Genomic DNA, 17,532 nt, shown 5'->3' on the forward strand with positions numbered 1-17,532 from the left:
AAATAGAGCGTGGCTACATGAAGGCGTGTCCGCCTTCGACTAACGTAACGAACTTGTATCTATTACTGACTTTAATATTTTAATAACAAGCCATATATGGCGCCAACTTTCGCACCGCTCAATCGTGTCTTGTGACGATTGGCGGGGTTGATTTAAACTCCAAATCAACCAAGGTAACATTGGAACTATTTAGACAAATTTATTAAAAAAGATAATAAATTTGCACTTCTTTATTCATTTCCTCTTACAGGAAATTATATTTTTTATTCCTCTTATAGTTCCAGAATGGTGTGGTTTTGGAATATTGATTTATGGAAGGAATTTTCGAGAAAAGATAAAAAAATATTTCGTATTGCGGAAGTGTCCACCGCATTACACAATTAAGTCATTACGGGAATCAACGATCGACCAAAGGCAAAAGCGATTTTATATGAATTGTTGACACAAGTACATAAAATAAGGACAATGACGGGGATCCGCGCTACTTTTGTTCAGCTATCTCATTTTAAGGATAACAAAATTGCATTTAATAAAAAAAGAACTCGTATCGGTAAATGCAGCTAATACAGTGTACTGTGCCTCCTAAAAATGAAACTAAACTTAAGTTCGCCACTCAGTGCATGGAACACAGACAAAAAGATACGAAATTTGCAAATATTCATGTTGAATTAGAAAGTTAATTGCGATTGTGATGACAATAGCTCTCCTCGAAAACTTAATAGCGACGGTCGACTACTTAAAGGAATCGATTACTTCATTTATCCAATTCAAAGCAAACGAGATCCGAGTGGAGAGACTAGGTACACCGACGCCACAAGCTTCGCCGAAGTTGCCGATACCGAGGCCAATGATACCAACAACACGGTCATCGTCGTTGCTGTTCTTGTCTGCCCCCTCGGCAATTAGCGGACCACCATAGTCATTGTCGCAAATGTCCTTCCCCTCTTCGCCACCAACACACAAATTCGTGGGTGTAAGCATTTCATACATATCACAAAAATCGTTCGTCTTCACTTCGAACTGGACCCTCTGTAGCGTGTGTGAAGGAAAGTCATGACTACTGTTGGTTTTACCCCAGCCAAAAGCCCATACTTTGGAGCCTGGCTTCGGATCGCAGCCAAGTTTGGCGGGCTTAATGCGGCTCTTATTCTTCAGAACCAATAGCGCGACATCATTCGTAACTTTTTTTTCGTCGTACGTGGGATGAAATATGACCCTATTGACTTCAATCACCTCGCCAGTTTCTATATCCGTGCCGTCGACAATTTTCTGGTTAATTGCCGCAAAACGGGGTTGTACTTCATCAGACACATTTGTTGCGCAGGCCGCCGACGTGAGCACGAGGAATTCATGAATTAAAATACCAACGCAGTTAGTGCATCCGTTTGCATAGGCACGGATACCGACAGTGTAGTTATATTGTCCCTCAATTACGCTTTCTCCGCCTACAATTAGCCGCCTAGACGTTTGGTCCGCGTTGACGCCAATACTTGCGATAGCTATCGCAATGACAGCAGCCACGTTGTGAATCTTCATCATAGGGATATGCGTAGTAAAAAGAATTTTTCAAAGTGAGCCTAGACCGCTACACTTGCATATATAGATGGAAGGACAAAATGTCCGTGTCACCTTTTTCAAGCATCGTACCATTTTCAAAAAAGTTGATGCTACGATTGTAGTGTTGAAATCGCGACCGCAACTGTCGCAAGAGTCGATCCGAAGATTGTTCTAGGATAGGTACAACCAAGAGACATTATCATGGCGTTGTTTTACCAGAGGTCTGGCATAGTTGGCTTGACAATATTTGCGAATGTTTAAAATTTTTTAAAAGCCGCTTACTTTGGCAATGTGCATCTGAAACTTATGTCTACTTGAGTGACCAAATTTTCCGAATCGTCGACTTTAATGTCGCATCATGATTTGACCACATGATGATGAAGCTCATGTTCGTCGAAACATAAACACACGGCCGGTGACAGGTATGTAGAAGTAACAATTAAAATATTCGACTTCAAATATGCGACCTGCAGAACCGATCCGGAGATTTTTAACTTAGTCTTTTAGTATGACTTCGGCTAATAGATGAAGATCCGTTTAAGCCGAGAGATTAATTAGCTAGTGTTTTTGTGTATACTTTAAATCGGGGAATCCACCAGAAGACATCTTGTGACTACGCAGTCAATATTTCATCTACCGCTAATGGATTCTGCCTTTACATCAACGAATTTGATTATTGCATCACTAACATACAGCCATATGCAGCTTCATAATATCACAGGATGTTCGAGATCGCTAGTGCAAGCTTACAGTAAGGAGAACAGTTGAACGAGGGAAAAACTAGCGATTTTTTTATCTTGCGTGCCTAGCCAGTTGTAGACAATCCACCATAAAAAGAGCGCGTAGTAAAAGGGCAAGTCGCAAACTACATGCTAAAAATACATTGAATCCGGCGTGGTGTGTGCCAGTTATACAATTCACTAAGAAAATAGCACCCAGCCGAAATCCTGCTGCCTTCCTATCATAAAACTTGCCATGAAGAATGATTTTTGTCTGCGTAACGTGACAATTCTCTGATTGCTAGCAATGGCAGAATGAAATTCCCAATTAAATTGTTTGACGGATCTTATATTTGTCACAATGAAAATAGAAACGAAACAAATTGGTAGAATAGAAGAAAAGCATTTGCAGCGCAGATTGGCATACAAGTCAAAGATAAGGCAGAGGTTTATGCTTTGCGCATGAAGCAACTTCTTTGTCAATTTGCAGTCCCAAAATTGATCCGCTAGATGATTACGCACAAACTGTAATGTCACACATCTGCATCGTACGTATGTGTGCCATAAAAGCAGCATCTCGCCAACATTTGGTTGTAGAGAAAACCTCATCATGACTAATATCTATCCTACCTTAACTTCGAAACTCAAATTTGATTATTGTACAAAAATATTGCAAAGGAACCGGTTCAGCCACACACCTTATGGTATTGCCACCCTTCCCGACTATTTGTTTTAATTAACTTATAAATTAGCATAAAACATTTTGATAATTCCGCAAACTTAAGAATTATTGCTTTAGAGTCGTCTTTAAATCCCTGTTTGGACTGTGGTCCCAGCAATATTTGCGTAAATTCTTTGTTAAATACTAAGATGCTTTTTCACCAAACAAATAACGAGAAAAAGCCATCAAAAACTGAAACATAAGAAAGTTGTGGCTTGCTTGCACTCCTGGTGGGTACTCGCCTATTTGAAGCACTTCTGTAACGGGGCGCCCTTCACTAGTTCTGATCAGTACTAGATTACCTTACACTGATTACAGTGTAGGTAAGGTGCCTCAAAATTTTACGTACACAAGATGTAACGGGGTATATCGTTAGATGAAATTAACACTTAAAGGTTATTAATTAATATATTATCTAAAAGGTCGATAATATTTGGAGGATATTACTTTATAATGTCAGAATTCTTATCCATCAATAGGTATAGATCATTATATCTATTTATTCCGCAGACTAATCAGCTGTAGGAGTAAATAAAAAGAGAGTTACAGATAAGATAGAGATAAGAATTCATTTACATGTTAAGAATCAGATTATAATTAAGTTAGCATTTACAAGATAGAAAGAAGAGAAACTTAATTATATAAATACAGTTTTTATTGAATCCTCTCTAAGGTAGTTGTCTCAAAGAGAAGTCTTCCTCTGCACGTACTAGTGTACATGAAGTAACGTAAGGCACAACTCGCAACTGAAGCAGTGCGAAATGGACCTGTACTGAAGCAGTACAAGTCGTAGTGCCCCGTTACACCTGGTAGCACTTTGTAGTCCGTCCAAGGACCACATTTTCCATATCTAACATGGACATGTTAGATGATAGTGGTAATACGCATCACGTTTCCCGTGAAAGCTACTCCTTTTATAAGTGATATAAAAAGGAGTGCGGTCGAACGATGCAATTTTGGCAATGCTGTCCAATTTGGACAGAAATGCCCTCCATTCAACCATCGCAGAGTTCATACAACATGAACTTGACGAGATGAAGTAAAATGTAGCCTTGCTGAAATAGCAAGGCTCTCAACAGGCAGAACTGTTGAGGTAACAGCAGGTACAGACCCCTGTACCTGGGATGACGCAACCGCGTCGTCCCGAAAATTTAAAAGATTGACATCTCTAAGTATAGGGGAGTCGAGAAGTTCCCCTCTTAAGATGGTTTGTCGAATCAAACGATGCCATAAGGGCTCGTAACATCGTCGACGAGCAAATCCAAGTCGCATTTTGCTTAGCCAAATTTGGCAACGTGTGCCAAAACTTGGGCACTAGACCTTAAGTTGCGCGACCCGTATGACTTTAAGTCGCTTAAGTTTTTAATGCCCGGCTGAAATAGACGTTTGAAATGTCTAGGGATGAGTTCAGATCTCGAATGAAGCTTCTGAAACTTAAGCAAGACAAGCGTGATGTTCGCTTACGCCCAGCACATACGACTCTTAGCGAGTTGTATCACAAACAAACCCAGTTCATGAGCCTACGTTTATTACGGTGTTCATGTAAGGCCTTATGGATGGTCCCGTGAAGACCCACCTGTTCCGCTTGGAACTGGATACGCTTGAAGAAGCAATATCCGTTGTGGAACAGGAGGACTTTAGCTTGAGACTGGCTCAAGCTAGTTCGTCATTGTATCGTCCTCCAAGACGACACGAGCTTGGAGGGTCAGAAACTATGGACCTTTCCTACGTCGAAACCGAGAGATCTCGCTTTTCGAGCAATAAGCGATCGCAGAAATGCCATCGCTGCCAAAAGTTAGGACACTACGCTCATGAGTGTAGTGCCTCACGCGCAGCACCGAAAGGTACTAAACGTAATTTTGGACCGAATGCTAAAAAGGGCAACGGTCGCGGGCCCGACGTTGTTGCGAAATCTCAACAGCAAAACGGACCAACAAAAAACGGTCGGGGCTGTGTGGCGTCAAATAACTTTATTCGTCGCTAGAGGGTCGTACACTCAAACATGTTGAGCGCGACATCCCTCAAACGAGGATGACGGTGCGTCTAGCGACAGGCGCATCGATAACAGTAATGATACGCGTAGTGAAATTTCACTACACGTTAATAGATTTACAGTACGACGATGATTTCATCGTACTGGATTTAGGTGACAAATTTGATGTCATCCTAGGTTTACCTTGGCTCAGAAATATGAGCCAAGAATCAGCTGGCAGTATCGATCCGAAAGATACCTGCCACTTGTTCATCAAATGGCCATCTGAGGAAGGTCTTGGAGTGTCCACAAGCGTGTAGATGTACTACGCGTGAGTGCGATGGCCCTACTTCTGGTACGGTCGTTAGTACGACAGGACCAGATCACAGTGTGATTACTAATCACACTGAGGAGTCAGCTGCCGGCGGCTGTGCTAATACACAAGCAGCGATTGAGAAATGAATGTACGCCTAGTTGGTGACATTCAAGGAATATACCGGTTGTTTAAAGGGGCAACCGATGATCCTAGGTCGAGAATAGAGTCGACCTATTGCACAAAACGAACGGGATCTCAGCAGCTCTTCAATGAACGAAAGTGTCCTCGATGTGAAGACTTGGATTTAGAGAAATGATACTCAATCCTGAAAGTCACTTAAGACAAATCCTCTATACGAGAATTAAATAGAACTCAGGGATGTATTCCCTGAAGTAGTTCCATGCGAGTTGCCTAACGATAAAGGCACTTGATATCATCGAGCTCAAACCGGGCTCGATGTACTGTGTCATGAAGCAGTGGCCACCGCCTCGTAAACAAGTACTTGCGATCGATAAATTCTTTACCGATCGAGTAAAAGCGGGCCATGAAAGGAAGTCAACCTCCCCACATAGCTCTCCAACCTTCTGTATGCCAAAGGCGACAGGAGGGTGGCGGATAGTGCACGCATTTAATAAACTGAATGCTGCAACGGTACCGGCTCAAACGCCGATACCTAGAAAAGACGTAATCATAGATGGTATGTCTAAGAGTACCATCTTTCCGTCTATGGATCTGATGGATGATTTTTATCAGATCCTTATGCGTGAACAAGACATCCCGTACACAGCAGTGAGCACTCCCAGTGGGATGCTCTGGAAATAGCTCGTAATACCACCGGGGCTTAGTAATGCCCCTGCAACTTTCAACAGATGCGTAACGAATCTGTTGAGACCAAGGACCTTCTGCGTTTAATGGATCATCTGATGAATCCATTTGATAAATCTTTTAAGGTTTTACGGTTTTATATCGATCGTCATCCTATCGATACACAACACGCAATGGCTTACTGTACTACGCAGCCGTTGCCGGCGACACTCTACGTGTCGTCGTTCCAACCCACAATGGTTTGCGCTTGCGCATCATGTATGAGTGTCACGATGCACCAACAAGTGGGCATCGTGGACGTGAGAAAACTTATCTTACAGTAAGTCGTAACATTTACTGGCCCCGCCTATCAGTTCGTGCGGAAGTACATTCGTTCTTAAAGGTATGTCAACGGGTGAAGTCTAGCTCTTCATCCCGTGCCCCTATCCAACCTCTACCACTTCTCGCAGAATGTTGGCAGTCCGTATTCATGGACTTCGTCTACGGGTTTCCCGAAGACGATCACAAAAACAATTGAATTCTTGTTTTTGTAGACAGATTCAGCACGATGGAACATCTAGTTGCAGTACCAAAGTCGATCACGGCTCCGGAGTGTGCCCGTGTCTTAAAATCGACAAGGTATTCAAACTCCACGGTTTACGGCGGGGTTTTGGCAACCCGATCTCTCGGAACACGGCTGACAATGTCAACTTCTGATAATCCAGCTACAGATGGTCAGATGCAACGCGTAAATGCGTCCTCGAAAAAATACTTTGAAGTTACGCCTGATTGTTTCCGAATTGGACCGAGGTTATACCGATGGTCGAATTCGCCATCAATAATTCGGTGCATGCGTCTACAACGCATACACTGTGCTTCGCGAATGGCTTACGCCATCCACGCATACCCACCCAATTAGAGGGTTCCTTTCGTTTAAGGGGGGACTCGCACGAGCAAAGCTATTTCTGGCTCATGCTCATCACGCGTTGTAGTTGCTAACGACGCGAATGATGTCGATGTCAAAGAAATCGACTTCGAAGATAAGAAAGCCCTTAGGGCATTGCACACAAAGCGCACTGGGAAAGACAAAACAAATGAGTCAGCAGAAGGGTTTTTGCTGGGTCGAGAATCAGTAGTTCTTTTCGTGCAGGATATCATTGCTAACGCAGTGAACGTCAGCAACGGAACGCAGACAAACATTGGAAGAGCAAATGTTCTTTCGTTTAAAATTAATAATCTAGTACTACTGTCTACGGTAAACTTACCTAAGCGTGTGGTCACTAATGTGGGTAGTAGTAAGCTACTACCCAAGTTCATTGAGTCTTTCCGTGTACTGCATCGCAGAGGCAATGCGTACACAATAAGATTGCCACGTAGGATGCGAACTCATTCTGCGTTTACGTTGGTCGGCTCCGCCCGTACCATCAGTACGCGGTTTCTTTCGAGGACAGATCTGACCACCCTTTTCAATAATCCCTAAAATATTCTTGTGGTCACGACCAAATTTTTTTGTTGAATCTGTAGTTTCTCATGCCAGGTCCGAAGATCCTCGAAACCGCGATGTGCAGAATAAAGCTTATCACGAAGAGCGAGATATTTCCGTTCGTACTCCAACATGGAGTACGGACTCTTCGAAAGGTCTTCCAACAAATCTCTATAGCGAGCCTTCACCGTCTGCTCCAACGAGCGACGCTTACCGCGCTCGTGATCAAGTCCATCTTCCAACTTTTGGAGGTAGCGGTCGATCGTCGACCCTAGATTCGACACATGGGTCGGATCTAAATTTTCCTTCTCTGCCACAACCTTTGGTGGATTCCCACAGTGGTCAGCCTTTCCTTGTGAAACGTACTCAAAACCACCGTGATGTGAAGGGGCAGCGAACGAGTTATCTTGTTCGGTGGCGCGGTTATCCACCTTCACATGATAGCTGAGAGCCTCGTTTCCAGCTGGTTGTTGATATTGAGGGCCTCGTCCGTCTGTATGACGAGACCCATCCAATGGACCTTCTGACCCATCCAAAAAAACGCGCCCCTGGAGCTTGTAAATCGATTGCAAAACGTCATTCGCATCGTGCATCTCGATAGAGATGCGAGCCCTTCCCCAGGGCGAAGAAAAGGGAAAGACATCCCCTTTTACTCGTTTCGTTTGTCAACATAACACGATTATGGATCACCCCACGTGAGGTATGGAAGTCCTGCCTCACGTGACAACCGATGCAATTTAAACCTTGAACCGGTTAGAGTTCATTTCTCAAACTTAACGCGAATCGCGTTAAGGCTTTGAAGCCAGGCTTCGCGTCCAATGTCTTTGACATTGCGAATATACGCGTCCAGGCTTGCATCAACGAGATTTTATCTCGTTTGTTGTTGCCACTGTACCATCGATGCTTAAGAAAAGCATCGAAATGAAAATCTTTCTCAGCGCGAAAGTTCTTCGCACGGGATCAAGGCATGTAGCTTTGTCGCAATAAATTAGGATATTTATCCTGAGGAGTTGTCTCTCCAGACAAGCTATTGAGTAGCCGTTTGGGCAAAAGCCAAGGCTTCTTCTCAGGGCAAGACGAGACATTTTATTGTATACGCTCCGCTGAGTGGTACCCACTGTAGCGGGGGTACCCCAAGAACTTTTATTACGATGGCTTACGTCATCACCACGAACAGAAATATGTGCGGGTGACGACACGAGAGACGGTGCTGGCGATGAGGAATCATTCTCATCGTCGAAACTGAATATGCTATTGCGAATGCTAAAAAATAGCACATCTATCCGATTTTAGCCCCTCATTTGAAGGCTGTTCTGTTCTCTCCGAGTCGGCCGATTCGTCCGACTTGCATTTGTATTCAACCTCCAAAGAGGGGTCGCATTCGCGTGGTTACCCACTACGTGCACGCACAGCATTTAGAGTGGGGGAGGTCTGTCGCAAGAGACAATAATGCGTCACTCGCGGCTGCATGAACTGCAGCCTAAGGCTCCGCACTATTCGCACACCGCATGGACTTTTAACCTTGCGATAGAATTGAAAATGATGTCCTGACCAATCAACATCGTTTTTATAAGTGTTCTTATAGTGACCACTCTATTCGGTGACAGTCAGAGTGATTGTCTTTTTAAGGAGAAGTGATGTAACTGGGTGCATCGCTACATGAAATTAACACTTAAAGGTTGTTAATCAATATATTATCTAAAAGGTAGAGAATATTAAGAAATATTACTTTACAAAGTAATATTCGGAAAGTTTATCCATTGGTAGATTTAGGCCATTGTATTTACTTGCTCCGCGGTACAGTCAGCGCTGGACGCGCGCAAAGAGAGTGACAGATAAGACTTTTATTACATATTTATTATTAGTATATAAACAAGTTAGCATAAATAGATATAAAACGAGAAGAACTTAATTATATTTAATACAGTAATCTTTAACCCTTTTATATCAAGTGTTTTAAAGAGAGTCTTCCTCTCCACGTACAAGTGTTGGTGAAGTGACGTGAGGCACCACTCCCACTGAGGCAGAGCGAAGTGGACCTGTACTGAAGCAGTACAAGTCAGCAGTGCCCCGTTACAACTTTGCTCATATCAAACATCTCTTGTATTCCGCCTCCTAGATAAAGTACTCAGCGTTAATTCCTGGCGCTTGAGAATTCTCTGACCAATTCTGTAACGGGCTAAAGTTGCCCGAATGTTACACAATCCCCGTTAAGTACACTTGGTGTACTTAAGGGGATGGTCAATTACTTAAATTAAGTAATTAGACCCACCACTCGGGTGTGATTCACATTTGTGACCAGCTCATGTGTATGTGATGCACATAGGTGCATTCACATTAGGAGGGATGACGGCTAGCGTCATCCGTTGCGCGAGGTATCTAGAAAGATAAGCTAGCCATACATAATAGAATTATCCACACCGATGACATTTCTGATTGGTAAAAATAGGTACATAAATTTAATACGATTAGATTTATGTCATTCTGAAAGCTGCTTCCAACTTGGTAAGTGCGGTAAAAGTGTCGTCACGGGAGCGATAATCCGAGGAGCCGGATCACCGCTCCCGTGACGACACTTTTAAGTGCGTTGGGTGAGGTCTCTAAGGCGCCCACCACAACTACCTCACTGCACGCAAGAGAAGACGGTTTAACCGCGTCCTCGCTATGCTATGGTGTGTGTCTAAGTAGAGCGTTACCATAATAAGACGTGCCGCTTACACTTCGTAGCGCTTGATATCCTTCCCACGACCCGCATCTCTGCGTGTGTACGTGAGGATGAGCCTCAACATCGATTGGGCTCGTTTCCCCACCTCTCCGAGAATCATCGGGAGGTGGCAGGGCACTTGGCGCAGGGACTTGGTGAACAAGCCCTGGCCAAACTTTTGAGCAACATGTTTCTCAGTTGGAGAAGTTTGAGACATTCGTGCTCGGACAGCGAAGAGCCGTGTCCGTGGCACATAGCCATGCTGCGGCGGAGTCCGTCACTCAGACTCAGGATGAGCTGAGGCATGAGCAAGCTTGGAGCGAGGCTCTTATCAGGACTGTTAAGATGCTCTCTGCCGGCCGCATCAGCTGAGGCCCATTCGGATGGAACTGCAGCGAACACGAATGTTCACAAGCTGTTAGCTGTGGAGCAATGCGGTGTCGCGCATCTCATCACGGATGGTGTCGTACGCCATGTCGCATCTGCGTGGTAAGGCCTCAGAGTGGGCTTACTCGGCGCTTATGGCGGACAGAAAGGCGTTCCCTACATGGGCGATCTTAAAAAAAAACATTCGCGCCATGTACCAGCCGCCGAACAACGAAGTGTTGCTTCAGGCGCGCCTCTTTGGACCGCGACAGGCGAAGCGATCTCTGCAAGAGTATGTGCAAGAGATGCGCTCGCTGTCGGCGTCCATTACTGTAGGTCAGATCCCGGAGCACATTAAGGTGCCCATGTTTTTGAACGAACTACGGCATGGCCCATCGCAACAGGTCCTTTTCAGAAAGGTGCCATCGACGATGGAAAAGGCAATCCAAATTGCCTTAGTTGAGGAGCAATCCTACAGCTGTGTCTCGGCGATAGCTTGGTATAAGCCGTCGGCCGAGAGGTCAGATGCCACTCCCTTGAAGTTGGGCAATGCAGACGTGGTCTGTTTAAAATGCGGGCAAGCGCGGCCATATGATGGCTCTTTGCTATGCCAGGGTCCCTGTTGGGGCGAAGACGCCCAGCAAGAGGACTCCCTACCCAAAGGGCGACGGCAAGAACTTGCGTGCGAGATGCCTGAGTTCTGCATCAACGACTGAGGGGTCGGGAAATGCAGAAGTGCAGTAGGGTCGAAATGCCCTAATGATGCGGACTCTGAAGCTACCCCTAAGCTCAAAGTTGTACAATGATTCGCGCTTGCGCATCATGTATGAGTGCCCAAAGACCAACAAGTGGACATCGTGGACGTGAGACAACTTATCTTACAGCAAGTCACGACATTTACTGGCCATGCCAGTATCAATTCTTGCGCAAGTACATTCGTGCTTGCGAGGTATGTCAACGGGTGAAGCCCCGCCGTGTACCTCTTTAACCTCTCCCACTTCGGCAGAATGTTGGCAGTCCGTATCTATGGACTTCGTTTTCGGATTTCCCGAAGACGAACAGCATCAGCGACGACATCAAGTCGTCCTGGTTTATATTCTACGGAGAAATTATACGCCGCGAAGAAGGAAAGACACCTCGCCATTCTTTGCGAGTGGTGTGGGCTATTTACGGCCGTGCATAATGACGCATGGTCCGCATATACGTTGTACAATCTATCTCCTAGGAGGTAGATCCTAAATTTAGCCAATGCATATTTCATGGCAAGGAGTTCCTTGTCATGCACTGGGTAATTGCGTTCAGCTGGTTGCAGCTGACGCGATTGGTAACAGACGACGCGCTCCGCGCCATCTGTATCGTATTGCATTAACGCACAGCCGATTGCGAAATCGCTGGCGTCACAGACCACATGGAATGGTCTGTCTTGATCTGCAATCGCCAAGATAGGCGATTGCATCAAGCTTTGCTTGATATCTTCAAAGGAACGCTGACAATCAGCGTGCCATAACCATTCTCCGTCTTTTTTGAAGAGACGAGAGAGATGATCTGCCTTCTCAACATAATTGCGGGAGTTCTTGTGCAAGTACGCCGCTAGCCCAAGGAACTTTCTAAGTCCCTTGACATCGACTGGAAATGGCCAGTCGGTAATTGCCTTGATCTTTTCGGGATCAGGGCGCACGCCGTGTTTACCGACGATGCACCCAAGAAGTGTTTTTTCGCTTGCAGCGAATATGCACTTCTCGAGATTTGCGTGCAACATGTGCTTTTGCATAAATGTAAAAATCTGACGAACGTGATTTTTATGAACTTCCACGTCCGCCTTTCTGTCAATTGTCTGACTATGGACGAAAAAATCGTCAAAATAACTCGGTGCGAATTTTTGCACCGGACTCAACGGATTCGTTACGCATCTGTTGAAAGTTGCAGGAGCGTTACTAAGCTCCTGTGGCATTAATAGCTTTTTCCAAAGCATCCCACTGGGAGTGCTCACTGCTGTGTACGGGATGTCTTGTTCACGCATAAGGATCTGATAAAATTCATCCATCAGATCCATAGACGGAAAGATGGTACTCTTAGACATACCATCTATGATTACGTCTTTTCTAGGTATCGGCGTTTGAGCCGGTACCGTTGCAGCATTCAGTTTATTAAATGCGTGCACTATCCGCCACCCTCCTGTCGCCTTCGGCACACAGAAGGTTGGAGAGCTATGTGGGGAGGTTGACCTCCTTTCATGGCCCGCTTTTACGCGACCGGTAAAGAATTTATCGATCGCAAGTACTTCTTCACGTGGCAGTGGCCACTGCTTCACTGACACAGTACTTCGAGCCCGGTTTGAGCTCGATCTAATGTCGAGTGCCTTAATCCATAGGCAACTCGCATGGAACTATCTAGGGAATACAAGGACTCGCTCGAGCAAAAAAAAAGTTTAGCTCTTGCTCATCACGCATTAGCACTAAGGTCAATGCGAAAGATACTAATGTTGATTTAATTTACATTGAGGTGGACAAACTCAGTAATAACAATAATGTTATTACTGACTTTAATAACGATGCTGAAAGACTTAACATCAAAAAGAAAATTATTAATGAGAACGATAATACTCTTAATAACGAATAGATTTAAATACCGCAGTGCGAGCCGGTCGCACTGAAAACAAAAAAAGAGATAGCAGGTAATTTTTTTTGGCTTGAGAAGCATGGGTCCGTCTTGTACAGGAGTCCATCGCTGATGCGGTGGACCAACAGAAACGGAAGACAACATACCATCAATTAATTCTAATAACCCAGTCGTACTGTCTACGGTTGACCTTCTGAAACATGTCGTGATGAAGGCAGTGATAAATTACTGCCCAGGTATATTGGGCCGTTTTGTGTTCTACATCGCTGCCTCGTGGTATGCGTGCGCGCATCCTACGTTTTATGTTGGGTATCTATGGGTACGAGGCTTCTTCCAATTCCGGGTTACACCGGAACGGTCGAGGGCATCGCCAAAGCCTGATGGTTTCGAGCCAAAGCCTTGTTGTCTCGGAACATAGTCTGATTCTCTTGAACCAGACGATCCACTCTTTCCTTCAAGGAAGAGATCTTCTGACGAGCTGTCACCAGCTCGTTTTGAAGGGACTGACATGTCCTCTTGTTCGCCATTTGTTCAGTCGCAACCTGCGCACAATTTTTCATATGGTCACGAAACACATTGTCGACAGTCACCGCTAACTCGCTGCGATGGGCTCGCTCGTGATCAAGATCCTCCTTTAGATAATAAGAGGAGTGGTCCAATCACGATGTTGATTCGGGCTCGTCAAATGAGTCGATCCCGATTCCCCCCCCTCCACATCCGTTGACAAATTCGAGTGATGAGAAGCATTTTCATGTTGAAAGCTTCTTGAACCGCCGTGAGGTAAAGGGGGTTCGAACGAGTCATCTCGTTCGTTGGCGAGGGTATCCACCCTCGCATGATAGTTAGGAACCTCGTTCCCAACTGATGTTGGACGGGTCTCGTCTTGCAGTACGATGAGAACATCCGCCTCGACAGAGAGTCCATCAAGAACGAACGTTTCCCGCGCTCGTAATAGTATTGAAGGTTCTCAATCCCTTGATGCATCTTGTTAGATGAGCGTCCTCAAATGAGAATCTTTAAGGGAATATTTCTTTGCTCTCTACCTCAAGCTTTGGGGTACATGCTTCTTTAGAGGCATGACCTGCCCCTTTAAAACAGCATTGACATGAGTCCCCCCACGAAAGGCAAGGAATTCCTGCCTGTCTAGACAAACGTTGTAGCTTATAGTGTGCACCGACTACGGTCCGTTTCTCGAACCGTTCACGGAGAGCATTTAGCTTGTCAGGCCTATGTTTTGCATATTGAGCACAAAGGCTGTCCAAGCTTGGAGCAAAGGTTTGCATCCTTCCCCCGCATAGAAGAGTACTACCGATGCCGATAAAGAATTCCGTCTCATTCTCACCAGTGAAGCCTGGCTGAGTCAAATAACGGAATGTGATATCGATCGTTGTCATACCAGACCAACGAATTAGGTTATTCTTCGAGGGGAAACTATGTCTATTTTCAGGAGCGAGCCGCAACGTTTTGCGATTCCTCTCTTGATGGCGCATGTTAACGTTAACTTGGCCCTTGAAGCAATCCCTAGAATCACTCCTTTCCTGGCGTATGCAAACTAGCACCACCAGTAACACTCTTCCCTACAGATCACTTAGTTTCTAGTGACGTATACTTAGTCACCAGAGTGATCATCGCCCACGAAGTCACCATCCGATGACTCCCCACCAAACTCGTCATCACCTCTTAGGTTGTCACATTAGAAACCAAAGGTTTAACGGACTCGTCCTTAGGTGATCCGGCGGCATTTACAGTAGCCACTGAGTCGGGCGGTGCCGGTGACTTGGTCCAGTCACCTACAATTGGTGTAGCAGGTGACTTGTCACCGTCACCTGCAATTATATTATCAGATGACATATCTCAGTCACCTTCAATTGGGGTAGGAGGTTACGTATTCCACACAGTCGACGCATTAGCGTCTACTTAAACATTTGCAATACTAACAGCTGCACTAATCCGTGCAGCTGCCAGCTTTGCGGCCTCACGGGCCACGCGCACAGACTTGTTTGTCGCCATGTTGATCTCGGTCAAAATCAATAAGGCAAATAATAACGGTATTTTGATTAAAATCAATAATGCAAAATTACACGGAAAGACATAATAGTATTTCCGGTCACCCTACATCAGTCGCAATAGTGACTGTTAGTTAAGGTGGGGTGATGAAATGGGGTGTCTCGTTTCATAGGTATTATTTCCTATAAGAGGAAATAAACAAAGAAATACGAAATTATATCTTCATTAATTTTAACTTAAATAGTACTCATATTACCAAATTTGGTAATTGATACAATAAAACATTAGGTCTATTGATCGGTTGATTTAAGTCTAAATCAGTCCAGTCAATCATTATAAGACAAGGATAGTGTGGATCGCAAGGACGCGACATCCTTAGTTAAATATTAATATAATACGTTCAGAAGTAGATAGATGATCGTTACTTAGGAAACTAAATACATTAATACAGCTTTACTATTCTCTATTGATAAGCCTTAGTCTAGACCTGTAAGCTAAAGACCCTAAGATCCATAGAAACCTTCCTCTGTAACTTTGTGTACGTGTAATTTCGAGGCATCTCACCTACATTGTAATCAGTGTAAGGTTAACTAGTACTGATCAGTACTATTGAAAGGTGCCCCGTTACACAAGTGGTGGGTCTAATTACTTCACTTGTGTGGGGCAACTTTCATTGCGAATAGGTGCGAATCCAGCGTGGGAAATGCGTCGTCTGTGTACGTGCTACATGTGATGCTCACTCACAGGCTTCACCACCGAGCTAAGAAGTTGTCATCACCACTTTTGTTGTTCTGTTAGGATCATGGCAGGGGTATGGCCATTTCCATATGTTTCGATCCAAACAAGGAGATTTTCTCTCTCTTGTCCTCATATGTCTCAACACTGACAACAAGAGGGCAAGCCTTAGGCTCCTGATCAGGTACAGGAATTTACCGAGTTGCATAAATGCTGCTAAGTGGTCCGATATAGAAAGATTCATGTTGCAGAAAGGCTTTAAGCCTTGCAACAAGAACCTTTGGGCCCTGAAAAGGATGTGATCTCTACGATCCAGCCCAAACAAATTTGTAAGGTTATCAAACGCTACGCGTTTCACCCCTAAAAGTTTGAGAAATGGATCTATGTCAGCAGACGCTCGGACTTATAAAGACTCAGGCGTAGATTGGCGAATCGGACTTAATTCATTAAGATTATACGAAAAACTAAACTTTAATTAAAATTTAAAATGTGGAACCTTACCTTAATTCCACCAGATCTCTATCTGGTGGCTACTACTCGTATTTCGTATCACCTACATAAAAATGGGATTGTTTTAGCCAATCAGAAGCCTTACTTATTGCGCTCCGCATATTTTTTTTCACGATAAAAAAACATCGTTTTGAATCGGGCTGGGTCAAGTTGATCTACTCTCCATATCCTTCTTTTTGACTTGTAAACAAGCGGGTCCTACGAATTATTATCAATCACAATACATTCTCTATATCACACTCAATTTCTACTTTCTTCCTTGTCAGGCTGTTCTACAATGCTTCCACCACACCACCCAATGCATCCTTTCCCAGCACAATGGCCCTGACGGATGCAGCTCGCGAATTCGCTCATGCAGAAGGATATGCTGTGTCTACCCTAAATTCCGACAAAAAGAAGATTATTTTGTAATGCGATCGACGTGGTACCTACCTGCAAAGGGCAGCAACATGACTTGAGTTGCCGCGAAACTCTGCGAGCCGATTGACTAATTGCCCGTTTCGTCTATCAGGGCGTCTACCAAGCGATAACAGCTTGCAACTGCGAACTTTTCATAGGGAACATAATCATGAACCTTCAGACAACATAAGTAGTCATCCGACTGCCTGACGCTTTCAATCAGAGCAAAATTTGTTAGTACAAAAACTTCTTAAGGCTGGGATTGCGCCGAAAGAAATTGTCACAACCCTACGCCAAATAGATCCCAGCACAAAAGCAATAGGAAGGACAATCTACAACGAGCGCCAGCGGTGCGAGCAGAAGAGCTTCGCAATCGTACACCACTGGACGCTCTATTTGACATTCTGCATCATGCAGAGTGGGTTTATAGGTGTGAAAGATGATTATCATCATCTTTTCACACCTATTCTATGCCAGCCAAAAATCTGTGGAACTCCTTTACAGACATCCATACGCTTTGGTGGCGGACTGCACCTAGATAGGTGCAGTCCACCACCAAAGCGTAAGGATATCTGTGATCGATTCATAATGCCGGATCCTCCATATCACTGGTGTCACAA

At 44.6% G+C, this 17,532-nt stretch overlaps 1 protein-coding gene across 1 annotated transcript; it reads right to left on the reverse strand.

Annotated features, from left to right (window-relative positions):
* Positions 1-732: 732 nt before the first annotated feature.
* Positions 733-1,536, reverse strand: CCR75_007299 (uncharacterized protein; the record flags this gene model as incomplete). Its single annotated transcript, XM_067965360.1, has 1 exon — positions 733-1,536. One exon carries the CDS (start codon positions 1,534-1,536, stop codon positions 733-735), a length of 804 nt encoding a protein of 267 aa, XP_067816570.1.
* Between the last annotated feature and the right edge of the window lie 15,996 nt (positions 1,537-17,532).

Source organism: Bremia lactucae, linkage group LG14 (genome assembly GCF_004359215.1).
Source record: "Bremia lactucae strain SF5 linkage group LG14, whole genome shotgun sequence".
NCBI classification, from domain to species: domain Eukaryota; phylum Oomycota; class Peronosporomycetes; order Peronosporales; family Peronosporaceae; genus Bremia; species Bremia lactucae.